This window comes from Girardinichthys multiradiatus, chromosome 22 (genome assembly GCF_021462225.1).
Source record: "Girardinichthys multiradiatus isolate DD_20200921_A chromosome 22, DD_fGirMul_XY1, whole genome shotgun sequence".
Classification (NCBI taxonomy): Eukaryota; Metazoa; Chordata; class Actinopteri; order Cyprinodontiformes; family Goodeidae; genus Girardinichthys; species Girardinichthys multiradiatus.
This window is the reverse complement of record NC_061814.1, coordinates 35,320,655-35,345,387: the sequence shown is the minus strand read 5'-3', so window position 1 is coordinate 35,345,387 and position 24,733 is coordinate 35,320,655. Positions and strand designations below refer to the sequence as shown.

General features: G+C 40.9%; 1 protein-coding gene across 3 annotated transcripts in view; it reads right to left on the bottom strand.

Annotated features, from left to right (window-relative positions):
• The window catches only part of ptk7b (protein tyrosine kinase 7b), a 100,417-nt gene extending 78,653 nt beyond the window's left edge, over positions 1–21,764 (bottom strand). For 2 of the 3 annotated variants that reach the window (XM_047351494.1, XM_047351496.1), the window contains exon 1: positions 21,237–21,754. In XM_047351494.1, the coding sequence (XP_047207450.1) occupies positions 21,237–21,354 (118 nt within the window). In that variant the 5' untranslated portion in view covers positions 21,355–21,754. Of the gene's footprint in view, positions 1–21,236 lie in introns of all 3 variants that reach the window. The other variant, XM_047351495.1, reaches the window with a different exon arrangement.
• Positions 21,765–24,733: the final 2,969 nt, after the last annotated feature.

The window sequence follows — 24,733 nt, the reverse complement described above, 5'->3', positions numbered from 1 at the left end:
ATCTGAAGAGGGCTCTCCCTGTTACACAGAGAATATATGATGGTATAATGATACTTGACCATGGCTCTAATTAAATGCTAATCACTTTTAACAGACAGCAACAGGTACTCAAATCTTTTTATCCTTCCGTGTCACCCCGAGGCATCTCCCTGTAACAAATCTCTCTCCTCTTTTCACCTCTCCCATTGAAAGTTGGAGCTCCTGAGAAGCTGGCAGCGGCCGCAAATAGGCAGCTTGCATTTCAAGACAAAGCTCCAATCCTGTGTTGGAAAGGAGACACTTTCCAACCTAGGACCGATATTTATCACGAACAACCTGTTTTTCTACCCGGTCTCTGTCTCACACCTCGCTGCTCGACTAAGTTGCACTTCAGCAAGAGGTTTTCTACTTAACTGTGTGCACAAAAGCAAACAGATTCCTTGAAAAAATGCTCTATATTCTGCCCCCTTTAGTCTTTGATACTGCATTGGAAAACCCCACAATGTTATGGTATGCAAGGTGACACAGACTTGTTTGAGTTTCACACAGGTAGAAAGAGATGGGGGTAAGAGTTACTAACTACCATTGCGTCAGTGATCATTTCTTCATGTTTGGACAGACTATTATCTGTGCAGACTTGTAGTATCAACACAGCAACAGTCCAGCTTTTTTTCTGAATAAATAGACTGAAATTACATGCATCTAGGATTTTAATTCTTGGTAAATTTATGGCATGGTTGCAGCAGGTTAATTTAACATTTTCTGTGTGAAATTATATGTTGGAGATAATCGGATCATGATGTAGTAAGGAGCAGATTTGACTTGTTTAATGCAGTAGAGAGGTCCCTAAGGTTAAAACATTGGCCTTAACCTTCAGACTACTGCACTGTAACTTTTCCTGCCATGTTTGACACCCGTGTGAAGATCTTAAGCACAGGAGGCTCTGTTGTTGCCACTGGGGGGGTCTAAATAGATGTTTTATACTGTGCAGAAACAAAGAGCGACTGGTCCTAGAGACTGAAGGTCTTTCTTGAACCTATGTTATGAATAGGTTAAATTACAGTGACAACTACATCACCTAAGGTTAATAACCTCACAGTTTACATATGCAACACCTTCTACATCCATTGCATCCTCCAGCAGAGAAGTCCGACCATTCCTGTTTTGCATAACCTTTCTAGATTTTTCTGGGTCATCTCTTTCTCAGCTCTCCCCACAGTTTTTCTCAAGGATTTAGGATGGAGCTGACCCTTGAAGAAGCGTTGTTTTTTGGTCTTGTGAACCATTTTTGCATTGATCTGCATTGTTGTAATGCTGAAAGAGCCAACCTCCGGCTGTTTTCAGTTTTCTGGTAGAGGGACAGCAGATATTTCTCTATAATGCTCTGGCATTCGAAGGAGTTCATGATGCCGTGCACTCTGGTAATGTTCCCACTGCCTTTAGAAAAGAAAGGAGCCTACAACATTACACATCCTCTACTGAACTTGAAAGTGGGTATAAGGTAGGTCTGGACAATATATTGCAAATTTAGTTAAGGCAATATCACGCATATCGCAAAGAACTACCTGCACTACTATAAATGTTACCTAATTATTTAAATACCATGCTTGTAATATATTTCCTGATGTTTGTGGTTTGATGCAGCAGAAGAATATTTAGAAGGTAAAGAGTTGGCAATGTCATTACAAAGCAAACTATGTTGTTTAATTGCCAAAACAGCAGACATCGGCCAATAGCAACTCTTCAATAAAAGCTTGAGATTTAAATTATTTTGTTTTTATTTTCCAGTAGCAGGAAAGACTCTTCATATGGGGTCCATGTTTGCTATGAAACCAAAGTAGAAAAGTATTAACTTTTTGAATTATTTAGGACATCGTTACCGTGACATTCACCTTTATTATCACATATTGTGTTTTCCTAATATTGTGTAGCCATAGTATGAAGTGCTTTTCCGAATAATCCTTTGTTTCATGCCAAAAAACCCTGGAGTGTATAAAGTTAAATCTTAGTCTCATCAGACCAAAGCACATGATTCCCATTTGAGTCCCCGGAGAGATGTACAAACTTCAGAAGTTAACATTTGTGATGGTAGGACAGGCCAGGCTTATAACTGTCATGCATCCCAAACACCCAGGTTATGGACTGACCGTGTGTAATGATTGTTATGGAGGCTTGGTAACTGCCTGATTTAAATTTCCTTGCCTTCCTCCTCACTGTGCATGGTCATCATCGTTTGGCCTCGCTAACAATAGTTGCAGTTTTAAACTTTTTAACATATTGCTGTAGATATGGTCTAATTTAGGTAAAGCAGATATTTTATTGTAGTCTGCTCGCCGACTTGTAGATATGAACACAAATTTGCCTCAGCTGAATGCCATGTTCTCTTTTCTTTCCCATTTGGAAGAGTAATTGTGGCATGCTCTATTTGTACTTCAGGGACGTAGAATATTGTGGATTACTAGTTAAAACTTCCAACAGTTTTAACTAACCAAATAACCAAATGAACTTTAAGCATAAGAAAAATAGATTTCAAACTCCTGTAAGCTTTACTAGATTTTGCCACTAAATAAATCAACTCAATTAAAATGTTGTATTTTTCTAACTGTTTCACCTTTAGATTAAATTACTGCATTAAAAATACACTTTTTTAGGCTTTTAACTAATCTTTAACAGGATTTCCAATAACTATGAAAGGTCCTGCAACTTTCTGGCAATACACATTTTTTGTACTCCTAAACAAATCCATACGACTGACCCAAAATGAAGGCACTGTATCCATTAAGAGAAGGGAAACAGGTTAATTTTGGTTTATTTTTCAGTCAAACAGTTATTTAGGTTTATTTGGCTTGCTTTTGTTGGGTAAGCGCCTAAAGGAATAGTATGCTCCATCTAAATGAGACCGTCACACAACCCTCCTAATGAAATGTTAAGCAAGTATAGAAATAAGTTTTACAAACAATGTGCTTTTGTTGAGTTTGCTGACAAAGAGTGAGAACTGCCAAGCATGTCCTTATCGGCTCTCATAGGAGGTTAATAAATGAGAAACAGCTATGACATGATGAGCAACAGGCAAACAATCACATGGAAAAGATTTACAAAGGAGTCCTCCCCCAACATTTCCACAGTACATTAAAAATACCAGAAAACATGGCTGCATTTAAACACTTCAACAGCACCAGAATTAACAACATCTTAGATCTAAAAGAGCACTTTTATCAAATAGTAAGCATATGGTCTTACATTGAATTATGACTCTTTTCTCCTGCTCGTTTTAAAAAACTACTTCTTCTTGACATTAATAGGAATCATCCCATCAGAGTTCAAAGAGACACCATAAACCCAAAACCCTTAACCTGCAAGGAAATTAACTCTCTGTGTGCCTTCCTGTTGCTTTTCCCAATTTCCCAATCCCATAGAGGCAACACAGGTAAACTTTTCCATCCAAGAAGCATAATTCCAGCCCTATATAAAATGAACCTTGAAAACACGGTGCTCTTCTTATGTGGCTTATTTAGCTGCTAATTAAGATTTGTTCTGAAAACATCTAACAGGGAACACAGGAGGTCAAACCACACCACATGACCCAAACGAGAACCAGATTAACATCATAGGACCGAGCTGGCGACCAAGAGGACACATAGCTACAAATACAATTCTTTAGGGGGTTAATTAGGTTAGTTACCGTATTGTGAACTGTTTCTCGGCTCCTCTGTAAATGGAGGAAAGCAACTTTTGTGCAACACGAGCATAGTCAGAATCCAGTGATCTTTCATATACTAATGCAAGTCTATTCAGGAAAAAACTGACAAAAAGGCCTCTGATCTTTAATAATTCACTAAATGCCTAAAACCTTCATCCTTCATGACCACATAATGCCTATTAGTGTCCATATATGTAGAAACCTGAGCACGTTTTAAAGGGTAAGGTTGAGCGACCCCTGTTTCTTCATTGACCCTCTAATCCTTCCTTACCCCTGACAACCTGATGTTCTCCAGATCCCTAATATAACCACATTCCCGCCTGAAATTGAAGCCACCCTGAGGGCATTGTTCAAAACTCAGGTTAACGATTTTCCAGGACCAACTTATCAACATTACCACCCTATAAAATACATTAAAAACCACCTCTCAAAGGCCTTTTAGACAGAACTGCCCCTGCAGAAGAAGAAAGGATCAGGAACTCATGTATATTTGTGACTGTTGTTATTTTAGAGGTTTGTTAGCATTTTATGGGAGTCTAGGCTGAAAACCTAAAGGGTAAAAAAAAATCCATCGTGGTCCAGCATCTAGTTGCGCATGGGGTAACCTTGAAAAAAGGTTTACTGGAGAACACTAGCTAGAAAAAAGAGGAAACCTGTCCTGGAAGACCAGCGAAGGGCGAAACCTGTCCTGGAAGACCAGCGAAGGCCGAAAAAACAGCAAATGTGGTTCTGATTTATTGATCAGCACGTATTCTGGCCAATCCTAGTTGGGAGAGGACAAAAAAGACGATCTAGGGATTCTCAAACGGAGTCAGATTGAGATTTTCTTTTCTTCTGCGTTCAAACAAAGATGAACTACAAACACACCAAGACATTTTCAAACCAAGATGGCAGTAAATTTGTGACAGACTTAGGTTTTCCAAATGAGTCCAACCATACTTGGAGGTTTGGACCAGTTGCCTGGCTTTCATAAGCACTGCACACTCTATGGTGGCTTCAGGGTTTCCTGGCTTTGGGGATCTCGCTCATGTTTAATGCCTTTTGAACTGCAGAGATTCACAAAGAGTTACAACGCCAGAAAACAACAAGATCAAACAAAGGAAGGAGGGGAGGAGAAAAGGCTGCAGGACATCCAGCTCTTTCTCGTTAAAGATGAGAAAGATTTGGACGTGTGTCTACGTATTGCAGCGCTTCTTTAATTCATGACTAATCCCAGTCAACTCACGAACCCTCGCTTCCATAAGTGGAGCGGATGTAAAGATAACTGCAGCTTTCGTCAGGATACAACGGTTTTCTCACCTAAACACTTTAAAGTAACAAGTTAATTAAACCAAAGTGTTGTAAATGGAAAGTTGAGACAGGCTGTCAATAACACAGCTGACTTTTCGCACACAGCTTTCCAGCTCCACTTGAATTTAGACGTAAAGAGCGCTCCGAGGCGAATGTCACTCAATACTCTTGGTCTGAACACAAAATTTTTCTGACAGTCAAATGCAGAATTTCTCAATAATCTAACTCCAGGGAGCGAGGTGCTGTTTCAGAGCCTCAACGTAGTTTTTTTTCCAGGTTTCAAAGCATCCGTGTAAACGTTAAAAAGCCCGAGAGGGCGGAGGTTCAACTTGGGGGCTCATGTGTCATCTGACCTCATTTCAAGACAGACCTGGGAGGTTGCAAGGGGAAAGTCAGAGGTGTAGCTTTCATTGCAACCTTTTCTTTGCTTCCTGCAAAATGACAGGACACAAAGACAGAGAAAGAGTTGTGCCTGGAAACCATCCCCAGAGAGATGAAAGAGTACCGGTGAAGTCATGGTGCAAAAACGCATCGGGGCAGAAAGCAGAACTTCATCTCTGAATAAGATGCCAAAATGTTACAGCTCACAAAGATGGATAGGGAGGTGGGGGGTAAATGGTTGACATGCTGGTGTGATGCAAAGTGGAGGAGTGGCTATACAGCATCAATATTGTGCACATGACACTTTAAAATGTAATACTAATAAAAGCTCGGGCTTTTCTGTGAAAAATAAATGCAGTAAAATTTATATAAACACGTAAAAGAAAGCAACATGATGATACTGGATTGTAAAGGATTAGAACCAGAACAAATTCACTGGGACATCTCAAGAAATTTGAATATTATCAAAAAAGGCTTGTTTTAATTAAATTCAAATAGTAAAACTAAACATGCCAACAGAGTAATGTGTTGAATTCTAGTTAATTAAAGGTTTAGTGGAAGGAAAAAGTGTGGTTAAAAAAAAGTACACAAGCAACAGGGCCTTAAAAAGCCTTAATATTGTGAGGAAAAGAGAGTTTGGGGAGATTAACAAAACCACCACACATATATATCCAGGACTACAACTAAACTACTCCTCTGAGACGTGCTGAATAAAAAAAGTGACTGGGCTGTTGTTCAATGGGCTGAAATCCTTTTTTCAGATGTAAGTACACTTTATAAATCAAACTCCCAGAGACCAGAGGAACATTTGAGAGATACAGAAAGGAGAGGCTTGTGTGAAGGTCTGGGAAAACTGTCATCTGCTGGTGTTGGTCAATCTATTTTATCAAGTCTAAAGTCAGTGCAGCATTTTATCAGAACATTTTAGAGCACTTCATGCTTCCCTCTGCTGACAAGCGTCATGGAGACACAGATTTTATTTTCCATCAGGACTTGTCATCTGCCTAAACCACCTAAAACACCAACACCTGGTCCAACCAAGAATTAGGTGCTTATACAGTACAAGGTTAGGTTTTTAAAATCCTTTTTAATTGCTCTTATTTTATATTCATATTTTCTTAGAAACTAAATTTTGAGTTTAATTACTAAAATAAAATATTTCAATGGTGTTCTAATTTACCTAGATGCACACATATATTAATATGTAGGGGTGGATGATGTGATGATTTTAGGATAGAGACTATGTCACACCTATAACTGAACCCCTCTGATTTCTGCAATGTGGAATCTGACCAATGAAATCCACTATGAGATGTTCAATGTCATATTTCTGTTAGTTTGTGGAGGTGACATAACAAATCTGGGATTTACTGCCTCTATTATTCTGGTAAACAACCAGAAAGAAAAACAAGCAGCCCAAGTTTTACATTTGAATGGTGCGTTCGAAGCTGGGCTTCAATGCCGAACAAACAGATGGCACGGCTGCTGATTAAAATATAGCTAGCTTCAGCAAAAAATAGCTGTGCACAGATTTTCTCTCTGCAGGTTTTCATCCACTTGTTTCTCTTTTGCATGAATCTTTCACTTACATTTTTATCCCAGACCAAAGCATCCTGGAGTCATGTGTCAAAATAAGACAGAGATGGATGGATAAAAAGAGGAGAGAACTGCAATAAATGAAGCAGAGCAACATTAACAGACTTTCTGCAGAGTCCATCAGCCACACATTTACAAAAGCCACAGGCAGACCATAAACCACAACATGCTTAGAGAAGCCTTTTGTTCAAGTGTGAGTCTGTGTTCATATATCTTTTTAAAAAATCCAGCCCTAGTAAAAGACCCCAGTGGTCAGCAGTGTGGGGCCTCCGTCTGCACCACAGGAAGTCAATAACCAAACAGCTGCTGGCCATCTCCTGCCACGGCTGTTGTTCGGGCCCGCAGGGAGTCCGCAGCCTTCACCCTCCTGACAACAGAGGTGCAAACAGAACCCACACGCCCCGCTGGCTCTGGGCTCAGTGACGAAAGACAGGACAGGACAGTGGCCCTCGGTCTAGGTCCTAACCTGGACGGACGAGGATACAAAGGCAGCGCTGATCCGGGGGGAGGGAGGATGCTTTTGAGATCCTCATCCGTTGCGCGTTACCGCAGGAGGAAACGACAGCAACAAAACATAGATTTCCTCTGCTGTTTGGCGCATGGGGGCGACCTGAGGGACCATTGTCAATTGTCAGACACAACACAACACATTTCTGTCTGTCGTCACCTCGCCAGAGAAGGACAGGAAGCGCTGCCCCGTGCAGCATAATCAACAAGGTTGTGTCAGCTGGCCGCACCTGCACAGAGCAGCCCATTGTGAAGCCTGCATTACGTCCGTCCTCTGTGGGCATTTAAACGCTGCGATCGCTGAGGGCACGTATGCACAATGTTGACTGAGGCTGATAACAACTGATACAGAGAACAGTGTCGGGGTTTGAATTTTTCTTTTCACTTACAGAAAATCTGTCAAATGAAAAAAAAAAAAAAACATTACTTATAACCTGGGACGGGTTACGGGTATCGTGAATTTCTTCATCGCTATAAGCAATGATGACAATAAGAAACTATTTAAGGTGATATTCACAAACCCCAACAACTAAAATTATTAATGAGATTGTTACTTTTACTTTTCTTTCCACTGTGCACTACACGAGAGCAGCAACAAATATCAACATTAAAGCAACCATACAATACGTGCGATTATGTGGCTTTAAGTGTGGAGATGTAAACCAACAGCCATAAAATCTACTGCCAAAAACGGATTTTTAAATAGTATTTACAGTACAGACCAAAGGTTTGGACACACCTTCTCATTCAAAGAGTTGTCTTTATTTTCATGACTGTGAATATTGTAGCTTCACACTGAAGGAATCAAAACTATGAATTAACAGATGTGGAATTATATACTGAACAAAAAAGTGTGAAACAACTGAAGATATGTTTTATATTCTAGGTTCTTCAAAGTAGCCACCTTTTGCTTTGATTACTGCTCCGTACACTCTTGGCATTCTGTCAATGAGCTTCAAGAGGTAGTCACCTGAAATGGTTTTCCAACAGTCTTGAAGGAGTTCCCAGAGATGCTTAGCACTTGTTGGCCCTTTTGCCTTCACTCTGCGGTCCAGCTCACCCCAAACCATCTCGATTGGGTTCAGGTCCGGTGACTGTGGAGGCTAGGTCATCTGGCGCAGCACCCCATCACTCTCCTTCTTGGTCAAATAGCCCTTACACAGCCTGGAGGTGTGTTTGGGGTCATTGTCCTGTTGAAAAATAAATGATGGTCCAACTAAACGCAAACCGGATGGAATAGCATGCCGCTGCAAGATGCTGTCGTAGCCATGTTGGTTCAGTATGTCTTCAATTTTGAATAAATCCCCAACAGTTTCACCAGCAAAGCACCCCCACACCATCACACCTCCTCCTCCATGCTTCAGGTTGGGAACCAGGCATGTAGAGTCCATCCGTGCACCTCTTCTGCGCCGCACAAAGACACGGTGGTTGGAACCAAAGATCTCAAACTTGGACTCATCCGACCAAAGCACAGATTTCCACTTGTCTAATGTCCATTCCTTGTGTTCTTTAGCCCAAACAAGTCTCTTCTGCTGGTTGCCTGTCCTCAGCAGTGGTTTCCTAGCAGCTATTTTACCATGAAGGCCTGATTCACACAGTCTCCTCTTAACAGTTGTTCTAGAGATGTGTCTGCTGCTAGAACTCTGCGTGGCATTGACCTGTTCTCTAATCTGAGCTTCTGTTAACCTGCGATTTTTGAGGCTGGTGACTCAGATGAACTTATCGTCCACAGCAGAGGTGACTCTTGGTCTCATTTCCTGGGGCGGTCCTCATGTGAGCCAGTTTCTTTGTAGCGCTTGATGGTTTTTGCGACTGCACTTGGGGACACTTTCAAAGTTTTCCCAATTGTTCGGACTGACTGACCTTCATTCCTTAAAGTAATGATGGCCACTCGTTTTTCTTTACTTAGCGGCTTTTTTCTTGCCACAATACAAATTCTACAAACAGTCTATTCAGTAGGACTATCAGCTGTGTACTGTCTCCACCTCCTGCACAACACAACTGATGGTCCCAACCCCATTTATAAGGCTTGAAATCCCACTTATTACACCTGACAGGGCACACCTGTGAAGTGAAAACCATTTCAGGTGACTACCTCTTGAAGCTCATCAACAGAATGCCAAGAGTGTGCGGAGCAGTAATCAAAGCAAAAGGTGGCTACTTTGAAGAACCTAGAATATAAGACATATTTTCAGTTGTTTCACACTTTTTTGTTCAGTATATAATTCCACATGTGTTAATTCATAGTTTTGATGCCTTCAATGTGAAGCTACAATATTCATAGTCATGAAAATAAAGAAAACTCTTTGAATGAGGAGTGTCCAAACTTTTGGTCTGTACTGTATATCACTTGTATCGTTATTGCAAAGAAACCCCACAAACTACTTTGATAAACATTGATGTCCATATTGCTCCGTCCCCGTAACCCACATAAAATATTTGTAGCTATGATAAATACGTGTAAAATGCTTTAAAATTAAATATATGTTCTACTGCAGCAGTGCAACATTACACTGAAAAATGTGCAGCCCTGTCGGTTCGGTATGCATGTGCGTAGCCTTGTTTTATACCTGAGCGCATGCAGGATGTTTTGGTGTGGAACTAAGTGAGCAATGCAACGTTTGGTGGCGCCATGAAATGTTTTTAAATTTCCTGTTATGTCAAGGAGTCCATGATGCAACCCACCCTAACAAAGCTCCATGGACCTTTGGAAGACCACTAGGCCCACAGGATCATAGATCCTCCACTGTACTTGTAGGCATGAGGTGCTTTTTCACATGTTTTCGCAAACACACCTGGAGAGTTTGATGCTGATTAATTTTAGTCTGTAGTCCAGTTAAAGTCCCAGTAGAGTTCAGCAACTCCCCATGTTGATGTTTAGCATCCAGATCATATCTAATGGAGAGATCTGGTGATCCCAAGACGGCACTAGTTTATGTGGCTCTCCAACAGTTAGCTAAGGAGAATATTTTTTCAAACAACCCTTATTATTGTTCTCACTGCAGGTGGCAACAAGGTAAGTGTGGGTCTTCGTCCAGCCAGTGGCTAAAAGAAACAGACCCCTTTGTCAAATCATATTCATAGTGCAGGAAAACAGGAAGTGTTGGATTACCAACTTGACTTTTCTAGAAAATCAACCTTAAAGGGGGGGGGGGAATCACTGGAAACCTCATACTGAAACTGTTTTTTTTTTGCTTTCTATGCAAAATAAAACAAATTAAACCCCCCTATGCAGGTTAAAGAAAGTGCAATTAAGCAGGGAAATATCTATCTATCTATCTATCTATCTATCTATCTATCTATCTATCTATCTATCTATCTATCTATCTATCTATCTATCTATCTATCTATCTATCTATCTATCTATCTATCTAACAGTTATTCATAAAACAAATCACCTGAAATTCATCATAATTCATCTTTCTAAACTTGTTCTTGAATTATATTTCTTCTTTATGGAATACAAAGAATTTTCATGAAAATCAAGAATGAAGGGGTCTTAAGCCAGTTGGGAAAAATAAAGAGGAATATATTTGTGCCAATGGAGAACAAAAACAAACACTGAACAGACCAAAGGGGAGTGTCCCCTGACATATTCTGGAAGTGTTTTGGCCATCAGAGTCCCAAGACAAAGTAAGTGCTCCTATAAATCAGGACAATTCTGGAGGAAACCTGCATATCAAAACAGCTTTGACAAATCTGCTTTCCCCATCAGGAGAGCTGCTTCCGAGCAGCAAACTTCTTCCAAGACCTACTTATTCTGCAAACCTACTCAATTATTCCTCCTGTGCAGCTCCATCCTGCTGTCTGGGTTAACACAGACTCTTTAGAAGAGGGTTCAGAAAGAGGACAGCCCCAGAAAGGATGGAGGGGCTTCAGGGAGGGAGAGGGGGTGGAGGGGATTTGGTACTTGGCATGGTTTATGAAAGTGGAACAAGCAAAGTGGAAAGGAGCAGAGGAAGGTGAAATAGAGTGCGGCTGCAGAAATGTTGGAGAAGGAATGAGATGAAGCTGCTGCTGCTGGTCGGGTTGTTTAACACGAATAAAAACAACAATGTCTGTTGTTTAGTGAGCCCTCTCATCTAAAGCAATTACTGCCTGCTAACACAGAACAATGCTGCACATAATGAGCCAGACCTGCTGGGCGCACAGCTCCCAAACATGACTGACCGTTCTTTGGTCAGCAGGGGTCACATCTACTGATTATTGAGCTTTTAAATACATCCAGTGAGAGGCTGGCTTCTTGTGAGGTGAAATTAGCCAAATTTGATAATAATACAGTTATACTGAAAGATTAGACCATTTTAGATCATGTTCACATTCAGGAAACAGCACCCTCCATATTCATAAGCCTTATAAAACAACCTTTTAGTGCAGTTGCATAATCTCACATTGAAAATAAAGATATAACATTTATCTAACATTTAATTTGAGCACATTTATTTTTTCGGGAAAAAAATTTAAAGATCAGAAATAAATACTGGTGCTACAATTATTATGATAAACTTTAATTATTTTTACTATTTATAAGTTATCCATGACTTCCTGTTACCCTGAGGTATAATAATGCTGAGCAAGGAAGCCCGTTTCTCTCAGCCACTCTTCAAAATGGAAAAGCAAGTAAACATGCTCTTCATGCAATGCAGATGGGTATTACCCTTCACAGGTCAAGAAATGGTGGCAAGAAAATACAAACTGAACTAAGCTAGCCCATACTTACAGTCATAAATTAGGAGAAATAAAACCTGAAGCAACCAGAACCGTAACAAATGAAGCCGGACAGAAACCAAACTTTATCCCGGCGCCTTGTGGCATCTTAGGGTCTTCGTTTCAACCATAACATGTTATTTTACCTGCCCTAATAGTTCTTCAGGAGACATGTCATGAAGACGTACTTTCTGTCCTACCATCGCAAACATAAAACAGCTGGAGCTTGCTTAACACTGCCGGGTTTTAATTAGAACTGCTGTTGTTTGGTCAGACGATGCTGAGGTGGAACGAATGAATATGTGCAAAAGCACTTTAAAAGTGTCAAGGAATCCATGATTTCTTGTTACCCGGGGGTATAACTGAGACCTGCCGCAGAGGCTCTTCAAAATGGGAAAAACCAGAACACATGCAACTGTGTGAGATTAAGCTTCTGCAATAAAGTTGTATTTATTTTAAGGCTTTTTACACATCGTTGGATCCAATAAACATGGAGCCTGCTCACGTCATACATGTTTATTCACGGCTTAATTGGTTTATCCTGGATTAGTAAACAACATAAATAATCTCTTATCCTGTTGGACGCTCTGCTAAATTAGATTTCAGCACACATTCTGGATTCATTTTAATATCTGGCTCTACATGCATGATATTGCTATAGGTTAAAGCTGTTTAAACAGACAACTTAACAGAACTTAACCAAACTGGAAATACTTAAATTGTACTCAATAAAAACAGCTAAAGCTAAGAACTAAAGCTAGGAGTAGGAGACGTTTTGAGAAAAAAAAAAAAAAAAGAGGTTAAATGCATCAGAACTAGGAACCTCTTAATTTTATGTTACATTGATAACTAGTACCTCTCTCAGGGAACCTGCAGCACATTTATTTTCCACTTTAATATGTTAGAAATCTTAGCAAAATAAATAGGAAATTACTGTCAGATAGAAACTATATGATCAGCGCATGTCTAATTCTGGACATCATCTATAAAACCGGATCACTGAGAATAGTTTGGTCTCCATCACGATGGATGAAATGACCAGAAAACACGTCAACCTAACCTGTCCCCTGCTTCCTTTTAACCAGAAATAAGCCAAACCAGCAGCAGTTTTTTTTTTATAATAACAGAGTAAATAAGGAAAGAATGTGGTAGATCTGTTAAAAAATTATGAGTTAATATTTTCATTCTGTCCTTTGTGACCAACAGGAGGTATCACTTGTGTCAAAGAAATGTCTTCCATGCTGGAATTCATGGGAAGTGGAAAAATCCAAACAGTCTTAAATAAATATGAATTCATGGTTGATTTAAAATGCTGTGCAAATTACTGAAAAGATCCAAACCCCAGGAGAACCTTGGCAGAACTGCAGTGCTCGGTTTGAACAGGGATTCAAAGGAGCCGTGAAGATCTAAAACATTCACCGAGAGCTGATTAAGCCATCCACTTCAGTGGCACTTTATGCTGGCTCGTATCATCCTGAGCACGGCCCAGCAGTACAGGTTGATTCAGAAAAGAGGACGGGGAGCTTAACGCAGGCCACCGCTGAGACGGACCCATCCTTCGAAGGGCCCCGGACCTCCGTTGTTACCCCAAACAGAATACAAGGCAGCTGGATGAATCAGTCATAAAAAACATAACTTTTTAGCAACTAACTTGTTGGGGCGACTGATGGGTTTTGAGATGAAACAACCGTTGATGATATCAGACACCAGAGGCCTCGACGGCCTGTTTCCATGCACTGCTGTGACAAAGAGGAGCTGAATAGAAGCTGTCTGGTGTCTCTCTGCCTGTGGCCTGTTGCTCTGATGAATTCATTCAGCCTCAGGACACAAAGAGTTAAAGGCTGCTGGGTTTAGGCAATGGCATGCCTTTCTCCCCTTCTCTCCCTCCTTTATTCCCTCCTCTCCCTTCAAACGAGCTGCGGCCAAATGAGGCATTCCTGCACGTTTCAATCGGATGCATTTAAATGCAGCGGCAGCACCGCTCACGCTTAGCCCCCCAAACGCTGAAAACAAAACAGGGATTTTGTTACACTGTGAAAGTTTCCCCCACCGGGGGCCCTCATGCCTGCTTGGCAGGGGGAGAGGTTGGAGTAGCTGAGGAGGGAGTTGCATGGTCAGGGTTTCAAGTTAGACAAAACTACTACACTGCTTCTACAGCAACTAGATCTACAGAGCAAAAGGTTGGATTTTATATGTAAACTTTATAAATAACACACATACAAGAAAGAGAGAGAGAAACCACAAGTTTAACAAATCTGATGAATATGGATTAGAGCGCAGCAGGAATCACTGACATTTATCTGGATCATGTGAAAAAACAATAAAACTATTGCAGGAAAATTAGGTTCATTTTACCGGCAGCCATGACTGATCACTGAACGATGCTTTAAAAAGGCACAACAAACTTAACTACCAAGGTTTACCACTCGCCCTCAAACACAACTGCCCTTTTAAAAGCCCACATTTTATTTATTTATTTTTTATTTCATCATTAAAACTTAATGAAGGATGTTGGGAAAGATTTCTGGTCCATCAACAACTACCAAATATTTTGATTGGCAATCCTCTGGGATGGGTTTATAGGGTTTAGACCTATAAACCCATCCCAGTCGGTACATACATACAGTTAAAACGGATTTTTGTGTTATTTTGACTAAAATCGAGCTTTTAAATACAGTAATTTTTTTACTTAACCTAATTGAATTTCTAATGTTTTACACCCAGAAAATATTTCCCCATGTCCACATTTAGGTGACATTTTGACCAAAAAGGAATGTGAATTTTAGTTTTTCATCTAATAAAACACTAAACCAAAAAAAAAAAAAACATGATAATCAGAACACAATTTTGAACTCTGTTGAATATTATAACATTTTTTAAATGAATTTCCAAATGAATTCCCAAGTACTGGTAAAGATTTCCGACCAAGGCCTTTTTAAACGACTGGTTTTGGTGTCCCTACTGTCTGTGATTTTATCGCAAGCGTGTCGTTAGCTGTTAGGATGTGGCCAGTTTTTAAAAGTCATGGCTTTTGCAACTCTGGGTTTCCTAAGCAACCCAAGTCATTTTTTAATAATGTTTGCAGTCAAATAGAGACTGTGTTGGCTGCTGCAGCTCCCTGTCTGACAGCATCACGCCAGCTGCTCTGTGCTGTGCTCAAATATCCCCAGACAATACTTAGTGTAGGAGACAGATGTGTACAGAAAGCAGGTGAAAGACCTTTCATTAAAATGCATGAACTTCACAGCAAAAACACGTTCCGGAACGTTCCTGAAACTTGACCACACACGAATAACTGGAACCACATTAAAATATGCTATCAGCCAAATTATCAACAAGTCAAATCAAACGAGAAAGAAAACATGCTTAACATTAGCCAACCACCTCTGCATCGTCAGACATGTGGAGTCAGATATTCATGAGGGTACAAATGACGCGGTTATGCATGTTGCAGCAGCATATTAATATTCAGAGTGGTACAAAAAATATAATGCACCAACTGAAATATTATTGATAATTGGGTTAGATGGAAAAAAATTATAATACAGCAGTACCTTAAAGTTTCTGAACCCCTTGAAGTTCTCCCCATTTTGTCACATCACAACCACCTTAAAACCCTTAAAATGAATTGATTTTATCAGGTTTTATGTAGTCAGCCATCCGGGTGGGGCTCGGAGTAGACCCGCTGTTCCTCCACATCGAGAGGATCCAGTTGAGGTGGCTCGGGTATCTATACTGGATGGGTCCTGGATGCCTTCCTCGGGAGGTGTTCCAGGCACGTCCCACCGGGAGGAGGCCCAGGACACGCTGGAGGGACTATGTCTCTTGGCTGGCCTGGGAACGCCTTGGGCTCCCCCCGGAGGAGCTGGAGGTGGTGTCTGGGGAGAGGGATGTCTGGGTGTCTCTGCTGAGTCTGCTGCCTCCGCGACCCGGTCCCGGATAAGCGGAAGAGGACGAGTACGACGACGAGCACAAGTACGAGGTTTTATGTAGTATTGCAGGGGAAGGTGGTATTAGCAAATATTAAATTGCTTGGATTAGTATCAAACAAGGACATCCCATATTTTATTCAAATTTAGGCTAGGAATATTTTAGAAAAAGTTAATCCTAAATCTTCTCTTGCTTGCTAACTCACCGATGCATGGCAGCAAATCATCAGAAACACAGCAGAAAGAAAAATGCTGCAATGCCTAACTCCAGAAAACTAAGGGTGCATCAGAACCAGGCTTCCAGTTCAGACAGGACAAAGAGCTCCGAAGGAACCAAGTCAATAAACAACAGAAATCCTTCATGACAAGACGAGCAACAGACCAAGCAGAGAGGAAAAAGATCTGCAGCAAAAACCACAGAGCCAGACAAAGCACTAACACATGAGCCAGCATGTATGATCTTTATTAAACACATACGTGGTTTAGGTACATGGTTGATTATGTGTAATCATCTATAGATGCAGTTAGTTTATTTGCAGGGCTTTACTTTGTTTTACTGAAGTTTATAAAGTCTCAGGGCCGTACAAAATAAAAGAGGATTAAAGTTTTGTCATTCATGTTCGATTCTCCCACACATGCATACCAAAGGTTTAATGTATGGGCATGGAAAATATTAGCTGACACAACATCTTATAAGCTCTCATATCCATTTTTCTTCTTAATCTCTCCCTCAGGCTGGTGAATCGGTTGTTTTTGGCAACCGCTGAGCCATGACTTCAAGATGGTTTCAATAAGATGTAAGAAAAGCTCGGGAGACAGGAAAAGCCGCTTAATCCATAAATAGTTTTTCTTTCAAACTGCCGTTCCTGACATGAAGAAAACGGTGAGGAGACACCGATACGACAGATGAGCGTCGGCAATGAAGCTGCATCGATCTGGCAGTGACAAGGACTCGGTCATAAGAGATTTCACAGCCATGAATTCAAGCTCTGAGATGGTGTAAGAAGATCCTCCCCTGAGACTGAAACCCTCCATAATGGACCGGGAGTAAACTGCAGATACTGACCGGTTCAAAAGATTCACCTAAAGCTGAACAAACATCACCTGATAAATGAGCAGAAACTAGAGCCTCAGAGGACCTGGAGAAATCCTCCCACATTCCCACAGCTACCAGTAAAAGTTCATAATGTTCACCAGGACACATGGAATCGCATCCCAGTATTTATCCTTCACATCAGGATTTTAACCGTAGTTGTGTTTTTCTTCGTCTTCTTGATGCCTTTAAATCACCATGCAGCCAAATCTAACCAAAGACAAACTGTTAACCAGACTTGCCACACATTTCTCAGGTAAATACTCCTAACCTCTCCAAAAATACGTTTCAGAGTTCCCAGTACTCTACGTTATGTTAAAATATAAAAATACTAATAGTCAGCATTCATTTATGGCAGACTTTAGATATAGAACATGGAAAAAACTGGAAGTGGAGAGAAGGAATCTAGGAAGGAAACAAGGAAGTAAGGAACGACCCAAGGAGGGATATAAGTAAGGGCACAAGAAGGAAAAGGAAGGAAGTAGGACACAATGAAGGAAGGAAGAAAGGAAGGAAGGAAGGGAGGGAGGAAGGAAAAACACGGGAAGGAAGAAAAGAATGAAGACACAAGGAAGGTATGAAGGAATGATAAAAGGAGAGATGTGGGAAAGACGAAAGGCAAGAAGAAAGTACGGACATAAGGGAGGTATGGAGGTAGGACAGAAGGAAGAAGGAAGGAGAGAATGGAAAAAAAGAAGGGAAGAGGGAGGAAGCAAGGAGCAACCTTTAGACAATAACATATGGAATAAAGTCAGTCAGTCAGTCATTTTCTATACTGCTTCTTCCATAGTGGGTCGTGGGAAGCTGGTGTCTATCTCCAGCAGTCTATGGGCAAGAGGCAGGGTACACCCTGGACAGGTCACCAGTCCATTGCAGGGCAACACACATTCAACCACACACACACTCATTCATACACCTAAGGACAATTTAGAGACCAATTAACCTAACAGGCATGTCTTTGGACTGTGGGAGGAAGCCGGAGTACCCGGTGAGAACCCACGCATGCACGGGGAGAACATGCAAACTCCATGCAGAAAAACCCCAGGCCGGGAATTGAACCCAGGACCTTCTTGCTGCAAGGCAACAGTGCTACCAACTGCACCACCATGCAGCCCCATATGGAATAAAGTGATGAAAAATATATTTTTCCACACTTATCCAGACCTGGATGATACTGAAATAAAATTCCACTACAATATAAGCTAATGTTTAAAGTCCCTTTTCTCCCAGAACTTCAATCTTTTAGATACCGGAATAAGATATAAAGTCTGGAAATTCAATACCTTTTCCAGACTTTGAAAATACCAAATCAAACCAGGTACTTTTCCAGCCTTTCTAAGGCTACATAGGACCGCCAGAACTTGAACAAATATTTGAAATAAATGCTAATTTATAAATTATCCACTTTGGATGATGCTCAATCTCCTTCTGTAAACAATACAACAAAGTGGACATTGTCTTTATAAACTGCCTGACAGAGATAAATTCATCCACACACAACACATCTTAGTTTATTCAATTATAATCCTCTTATCCAGTCCTAAAGTGAGCATTCAGAAAATGAAATATGAGCGAGCAGCCAAACGGCCTACAGGCACGGCGGCGTTAATGAGAGCAGAGCGTATTTTTAAATAAAGCTGCAGCAGGTGTGAAAGCCAACAAAACGCCCTGAAAGAAGCCTTCACTGCCATCTGTTCTAGTACAGTAGGAGCTATGTTTTATTAAATGGCGAAACAAACCACGGGTCGATTCTGCAGTTAGGAGGGCGTCTGCATGATGCACACATCCTGTAAGCTCACAGAGGAACAACATCCAGGCTTGGACTGAGCAACCAACTCAATCATTATCTAATTAAGCACACAGTAATGGTGAGAAATCCTCTGGATGTGCATAAGAATGGGGATGCAACGTGAACATTGTTTATCTGCTGTTAGTTTCCACATTGAAATGTTACCTCTGAGCTGTTTTATGCAATAGATGAGACGCAGATGGACATTAGCTTTTATGCTCTCTGGGTAGAGCCACAGCACCGCAGCTACAAATAGAAACAAGAAAAAGAGTCGACACACTGAAACGTGATTGTTGCATGCAGAGATTTTGTTTATAAAGCTGCGTGCAAATATTTGACCTTAAGAACAAGATCCAGTTGAAAATAACCACCAAGAAGCAAAGTTTCGTCTGATCTCTGCAGTCAGAAAGAGCTCTTTTAAAGCAGGCCGTTGCGACAGAACCTGGAGGGGTTCTGTTCAGACGTTTTATAAAAACAAACCCGCGGCAGTCCCGTATCGCCCGCTGCTGCCTGCACACAGAGGACACATTCATCTCTAAAAACGGGCACCATGAGGTGGAGTGGGGGCTGGAAGAAGGCAGGGAGGGAGCAGCAGACACACTTCAACTTAAAGGAATTTATTCAGCCACTCTGACTTATCATGGCAGCGCTGAATGGACCAGGCAAAACTCAATCTGCTGTAATCAGATAAAACTGACTCAGTTATGACATGATGAGCACTGATTTAATGAGCTCCATCGCCAGCAGGAGAACAGCATTCCTTGCACAAACTCGGATGTTTACACGGCTTTCCCTCTCGCTCTGCAGCTGAGGTTTTGAAAATTACGAGGCTTGAATAACGAAGGAAGGAGATGAACCGTGTTCATTATTTTTTTTTTTTGAACAATCTGGCAGCAGCAGAATAAGACTATTCCACCACGTAATCATTCATACTGCATCCACAAACGTTTCCTAAGCTGTGGCTTGGAGATGGGGATCTCAAAAATGCAAACAGAATGGAAAGGATACAGCTGAACAATTGGAGGCCCTTCAAAAGTATTTACACCCTTGATCTTTTTTACATTTTGTCACAATACAACCAGAAACTTTACTGTATTACACTGGTATTGAACGACCAACACACAGAAGAGCATAATTGTGAAATGGAAGGAAAAGGATAAATTTGTTTCCAAATTTAAAAAGTCTGCCCCTTTAATTCTGATTCTTCTAAATAAAATCCATATAGGGGAGACAGCAAATGTGTGGAAGAAGGTTCAGGCAAGTCAACCATCTGGAAGAAAACTAAAGCTGCATATTACCCTCTACACAACCTCCTGACAAGAAACATGGTGGTGGTAGCCTCATGCTGTGGGGTTGCTTTTCGTCTGTGGGGACAGGGAAGCTAAAAACAAAAGAAAATTCCTAGAAAAACCCTGTTGCAGGCAGCAAGAAATCTGGAAGTGGGGAGTGGGGTCATGAGCCTTTCTTCTGTTTAGGACCTTAAACACACAGCCAGAGCTACAACAAAATGGTTCAAATTAGGCATGTTCGTGTATTAGAATGGTCTAGTCAAAGTCTAGACTTAAATCCAACTGAGAATCTGTGGCAAGCCTTGAAAATTGATGTCCACAGATGTGGTTGATCCACAATCTGATCAAGCTTGAGCTGTTTTGTAAAGAAGAATTAGCAAAAAAAAAAAAAAGAGTCTCTGGATGTGCAAAGCTGGTAGAGACATACCCCAAAAGATCTACCGAGCATCTGCACGGAAAGGTGGTTCTATAAGGTAAGGACTCAGAACAGAGTGAACACAAATGCACACCCCTTTACTCATACTTTCCAGTTAACTTGTTTTTGTTTATCACATGAAATCCCAGAAATAAAAAAAAACCGTGAAGGTTAGAGGTGTGACCTGACAACATGTGCAGACTCTGCAGAGCATTTTAACAGAACAGCTGCATTTTATTTGAACCCCTGATGCATTCACAGCCCACTCATTATGCAGGGAGACACACTCACAAAATTTCAGTTATTTCTCCCCCTTACTGAGTCCAATGGGGGAGGGGTGCCGCCCCCCCCCCCCCCCACCTCTAAAAACAAACTTTGGCTCCAAGTCTTTAGATCTAAACTACACAGGGTGCTCATCTGGTTGGATGGATTAGTCCAGCCTTGTCACCCTGATGTCCATTCAGGCAGAAGTCTCAGTTAGCTGATTAATTTGATGGTTAATCAGTGAGAGTGTGTTTAACTAACTGAGCATGCTCAAACGTGGAGAAGCTTGGTACCGACCTTGGAGGCAGATGAATCCTGCAGCGCACAGCACATCCAGCGGGGCTTTTCCTCTCCGGGTTACCCTGGAGTTTATGCCGTCCCTCCGCCGGGTTTTATCCCCTGCAGGTAGCTCCATGGCCGTCCCGGTGGTTCCCAGTACGGTTCTGCCGAAGAAAAGCCGAGGCGCGGAAAAAAGGTCGAGTCAAATAGAGAGTAGAGTCTCCGTGTGCGCACCGGTAGCCCGGCCCCGCTTCCCTGTGCAGCTCCCCGGGGAGAAGCCCGGACGGCCTCGGTTGCTCACCTGGTTTCACCAGAACAAGAGAGAAACATGAAGGAACCGAACAGGCCAGCTACACGAACCTGAGTTCAGACCGAGCAGAAAGTTTGAACCCAACTCCAAAACTTCCAGGTAGCTCTCAGAGGGAAAGCTTCTGGAAATGCCCGCTGCTGTGACTCATTCCAGCCCGCTGCGTGGGTCCAACTGCGCTCAGAACCACCGGACCTCCTTCAGCCCGCTGCCAAAGCGAGTTTCACACCGCCGTGATCCCAACTCTGCCTCCTCCCACTCTGCAGCCTCGGAGTGGATTTTTTTTTCAGTCTTCACACATGCAGTGAAGTGGGCTAGAAAACTGTAAGCCGGTTCCTGCTGGAAACTTTCACAATAAGACTCGCAAAGCGGACAAATTGAGTCCTCTCAAGCTTTGCACATCTATCATCTATCTGCATAATTCCTTAATATCATTCAGATTAGATGGAGGGCATCTGTGAACATAGTTCTCAAGTCTTGCCACACATTCTGATTTAAATTTAAGTCCGGACTTTGACTAGGTCATTGTAATAAATTAATATGCTTTGATCTAAACCAGGGGTTTGCAACTTGCAAATGGCTTTTAATAATCTTGGCCAAAAATTGAAAAATAATTTTTAAAAATGCCTTAAATGTAAAGGTAGTTAAAAGAATTGTAATTTTAACCAGTTTTCTTTGTGTTTTTATGCAATATTGGCACACAACCTTCACAACACAATGAAGTTTTTTTCCAGTTTTTTATGTAATTTTCCATAAATATTGTTCTCCATTGAAGGAAATATATTCTTTCTTTTTACGTAAAAGCATGATGTTTTCCTTTTAAATCCTGAAAACAGAAACAAAACTCTGCTTCTTCAAAGAGTAAAACAAATAGTGGATATTTTTTTAACCAAATGTTATCTTATTTGAACAACTATGTAGCTTTTGTGGCTCTAAACAATATCTTTTCAACTGTACCAAGGGCAAAAATGGTTCTTTAAACCACCCCATAGTAGCTCTGACTGTATATTTCTGGTTATCATCCTGCTAAAAACTGATGCTCTGCCAACAGTCTGAAGTCTTTTGCAGCCTCTGGCAGATTTTCTTCCTGTAAAACAAAGAATTTCCACAGCATGATGCTGCCTCTACCATGTTTTAGAGCAGTGATTTATTTTAGGTCATGTCCAGCATTTGTTTTCCACCACACAAAGTGCTTGCATGTGAAGAAAGTTCCAACTTTAACCTCCTTTGATCTGAACACCTTCTTTCCTGTGTTTGCTTTGTCCATTACGTGGATGAGGTTTATGGAAAATATGACTTCCTGTGGCTTTCTTTCAACAATCTTTCATAAAGGCCAGGTTTTTGGAGTGTCCTGTTGACAGATTCTCCCACCTGAGCTGTGGATCTCTGCAGCTCCTCCAGCTTCTCTGATTAATGCTCCGCTTGTCCGACCAATCAGTTTAGGTGGACAGCCATGTTTTGTTAGGTCTGCAGCTATTTATATGGATTTACATGAACCTGTTTTAGCCTTCAACCAATTTATAGGCACTTCTAAGCCTTTAATATGTTTATTTCTATGTGTTTTTGCATAATTTTACCAACATATTCAATATTCAATTCAAAGATACTTCATTGATCCCCGAGGGAAAATTAGAATTCCAGTACAACCCATCCAAACATACATCATGACACAAGACAAGAGGGGGACGGGTCACCGTCTCAGCTCAAATCTCAGCTCAAATCTCAGCTCAAAACACCACAAGAGGAAAATAAAACCAGCACCACTCACAGGTGCCCACTCACAGGCGCTGCCCTTGTTAGAGGAAAAAGAGGCCACATTAGGTAAGTAGAGGGAAAAAAACATATTTCACACCATATTTTATATATGCTTTGTAGTAAATTTTTCAATACATTGTCGATGATTATGTCACAGTTTGTGACTCTGCTAATGGCATATTTGTAGTAATGTGGATTTTAGTGGGTTAGATACATTTTCTGTACTTAACTGCCGTCCTGTGATACTAAAGCACACATTTTAATTTAAAACAACGATCACATAACCTTCTGTGGTTTTCCAAAAATATTTTCATCATAAACATAAAAAGCAAAGTAATTATAAAAACAAGTTTTATTTTGAAGTTCTCAATATCCTTTTACGACGTGTACATTTCCGGTAACTTGACACGTGAATCCCTCTTCTCCTACAGGGCAGCTTCCGGTACCTCACCTTGGAGGAGGAACACAACAGTGCGACCCTCCGGTTTAAATGGATCACTGACGTTTTAAACTTGAAACCTCTTTTTATGTGATGTAATAAAAAAAAAAAAATCTCTCCGCCATTTGTGCAACGTAGTGTTTTTATATTATTTGTCTTTATGTTTTACATAGATGATTGCAAGGCACGTTTGACACTATTCATAACCAATGCAGCTGAAAAGACTTTACAGAGAAGAGGAACATTAAGAAGAAAAAACAAAACAAAGAAAATAAAAAATGCACATTAAATTAATTAAATACCTGACCAGACAAAATAAACGAATAAAGTGGTGAAATTAGATTTGTTTTTACAGGAAAGCTGCAGTAAATAATGTTTTCAGTCCTGGTTTAGAAGAGCCAACATTTTCTGAACATCTCAGGTTTTCCGGGAGGTGTTCCTGCCTGCTGTTGACTAGTTCTGGTCCTGGGAACCCTGAGTGAGGGTTCAGCATGGTTATTTTAAAATCTGTTTATGCTCAAAATCCACAAGGTCTTTGTAAACACTTTAGGCCATTTTCCAAACTGGGAACCAACCAGTGCAATGATGTAAGGAGTGGTGGGGTATGATCCATCTTACTGGTGTCATCGGGAATCTAAAAAACAGCATTTTGGATGAGTTGCAGCTGCTTGGTCCCGGTTTTGTTTTTTTGTTTTTTACCATTGCCTGTAAAATACATCACAATAATCTAAACTACTGTAGGAATAAAACAAATGCAAGTTTTCCTGTGATCTGGTTTGATAAAAATACTTTAATCCTTGCAACGTTTAATTCAATTCAATCTACTGTCATCTCATGGTCTAAGTAATGGTATAAATGAGACATTGTTTTATGTCACACTAGTGTGAAAAATCCATAAAAACAAGAAAACCACAAATTGCTAAATCAATCAAACACCTGCAGCAGCTCTGAAACCGGTCCAGGGTAGAGGGTAAGGGCACTCAAATAACTTCCCCAGCTCCCCTCACTGTCCTC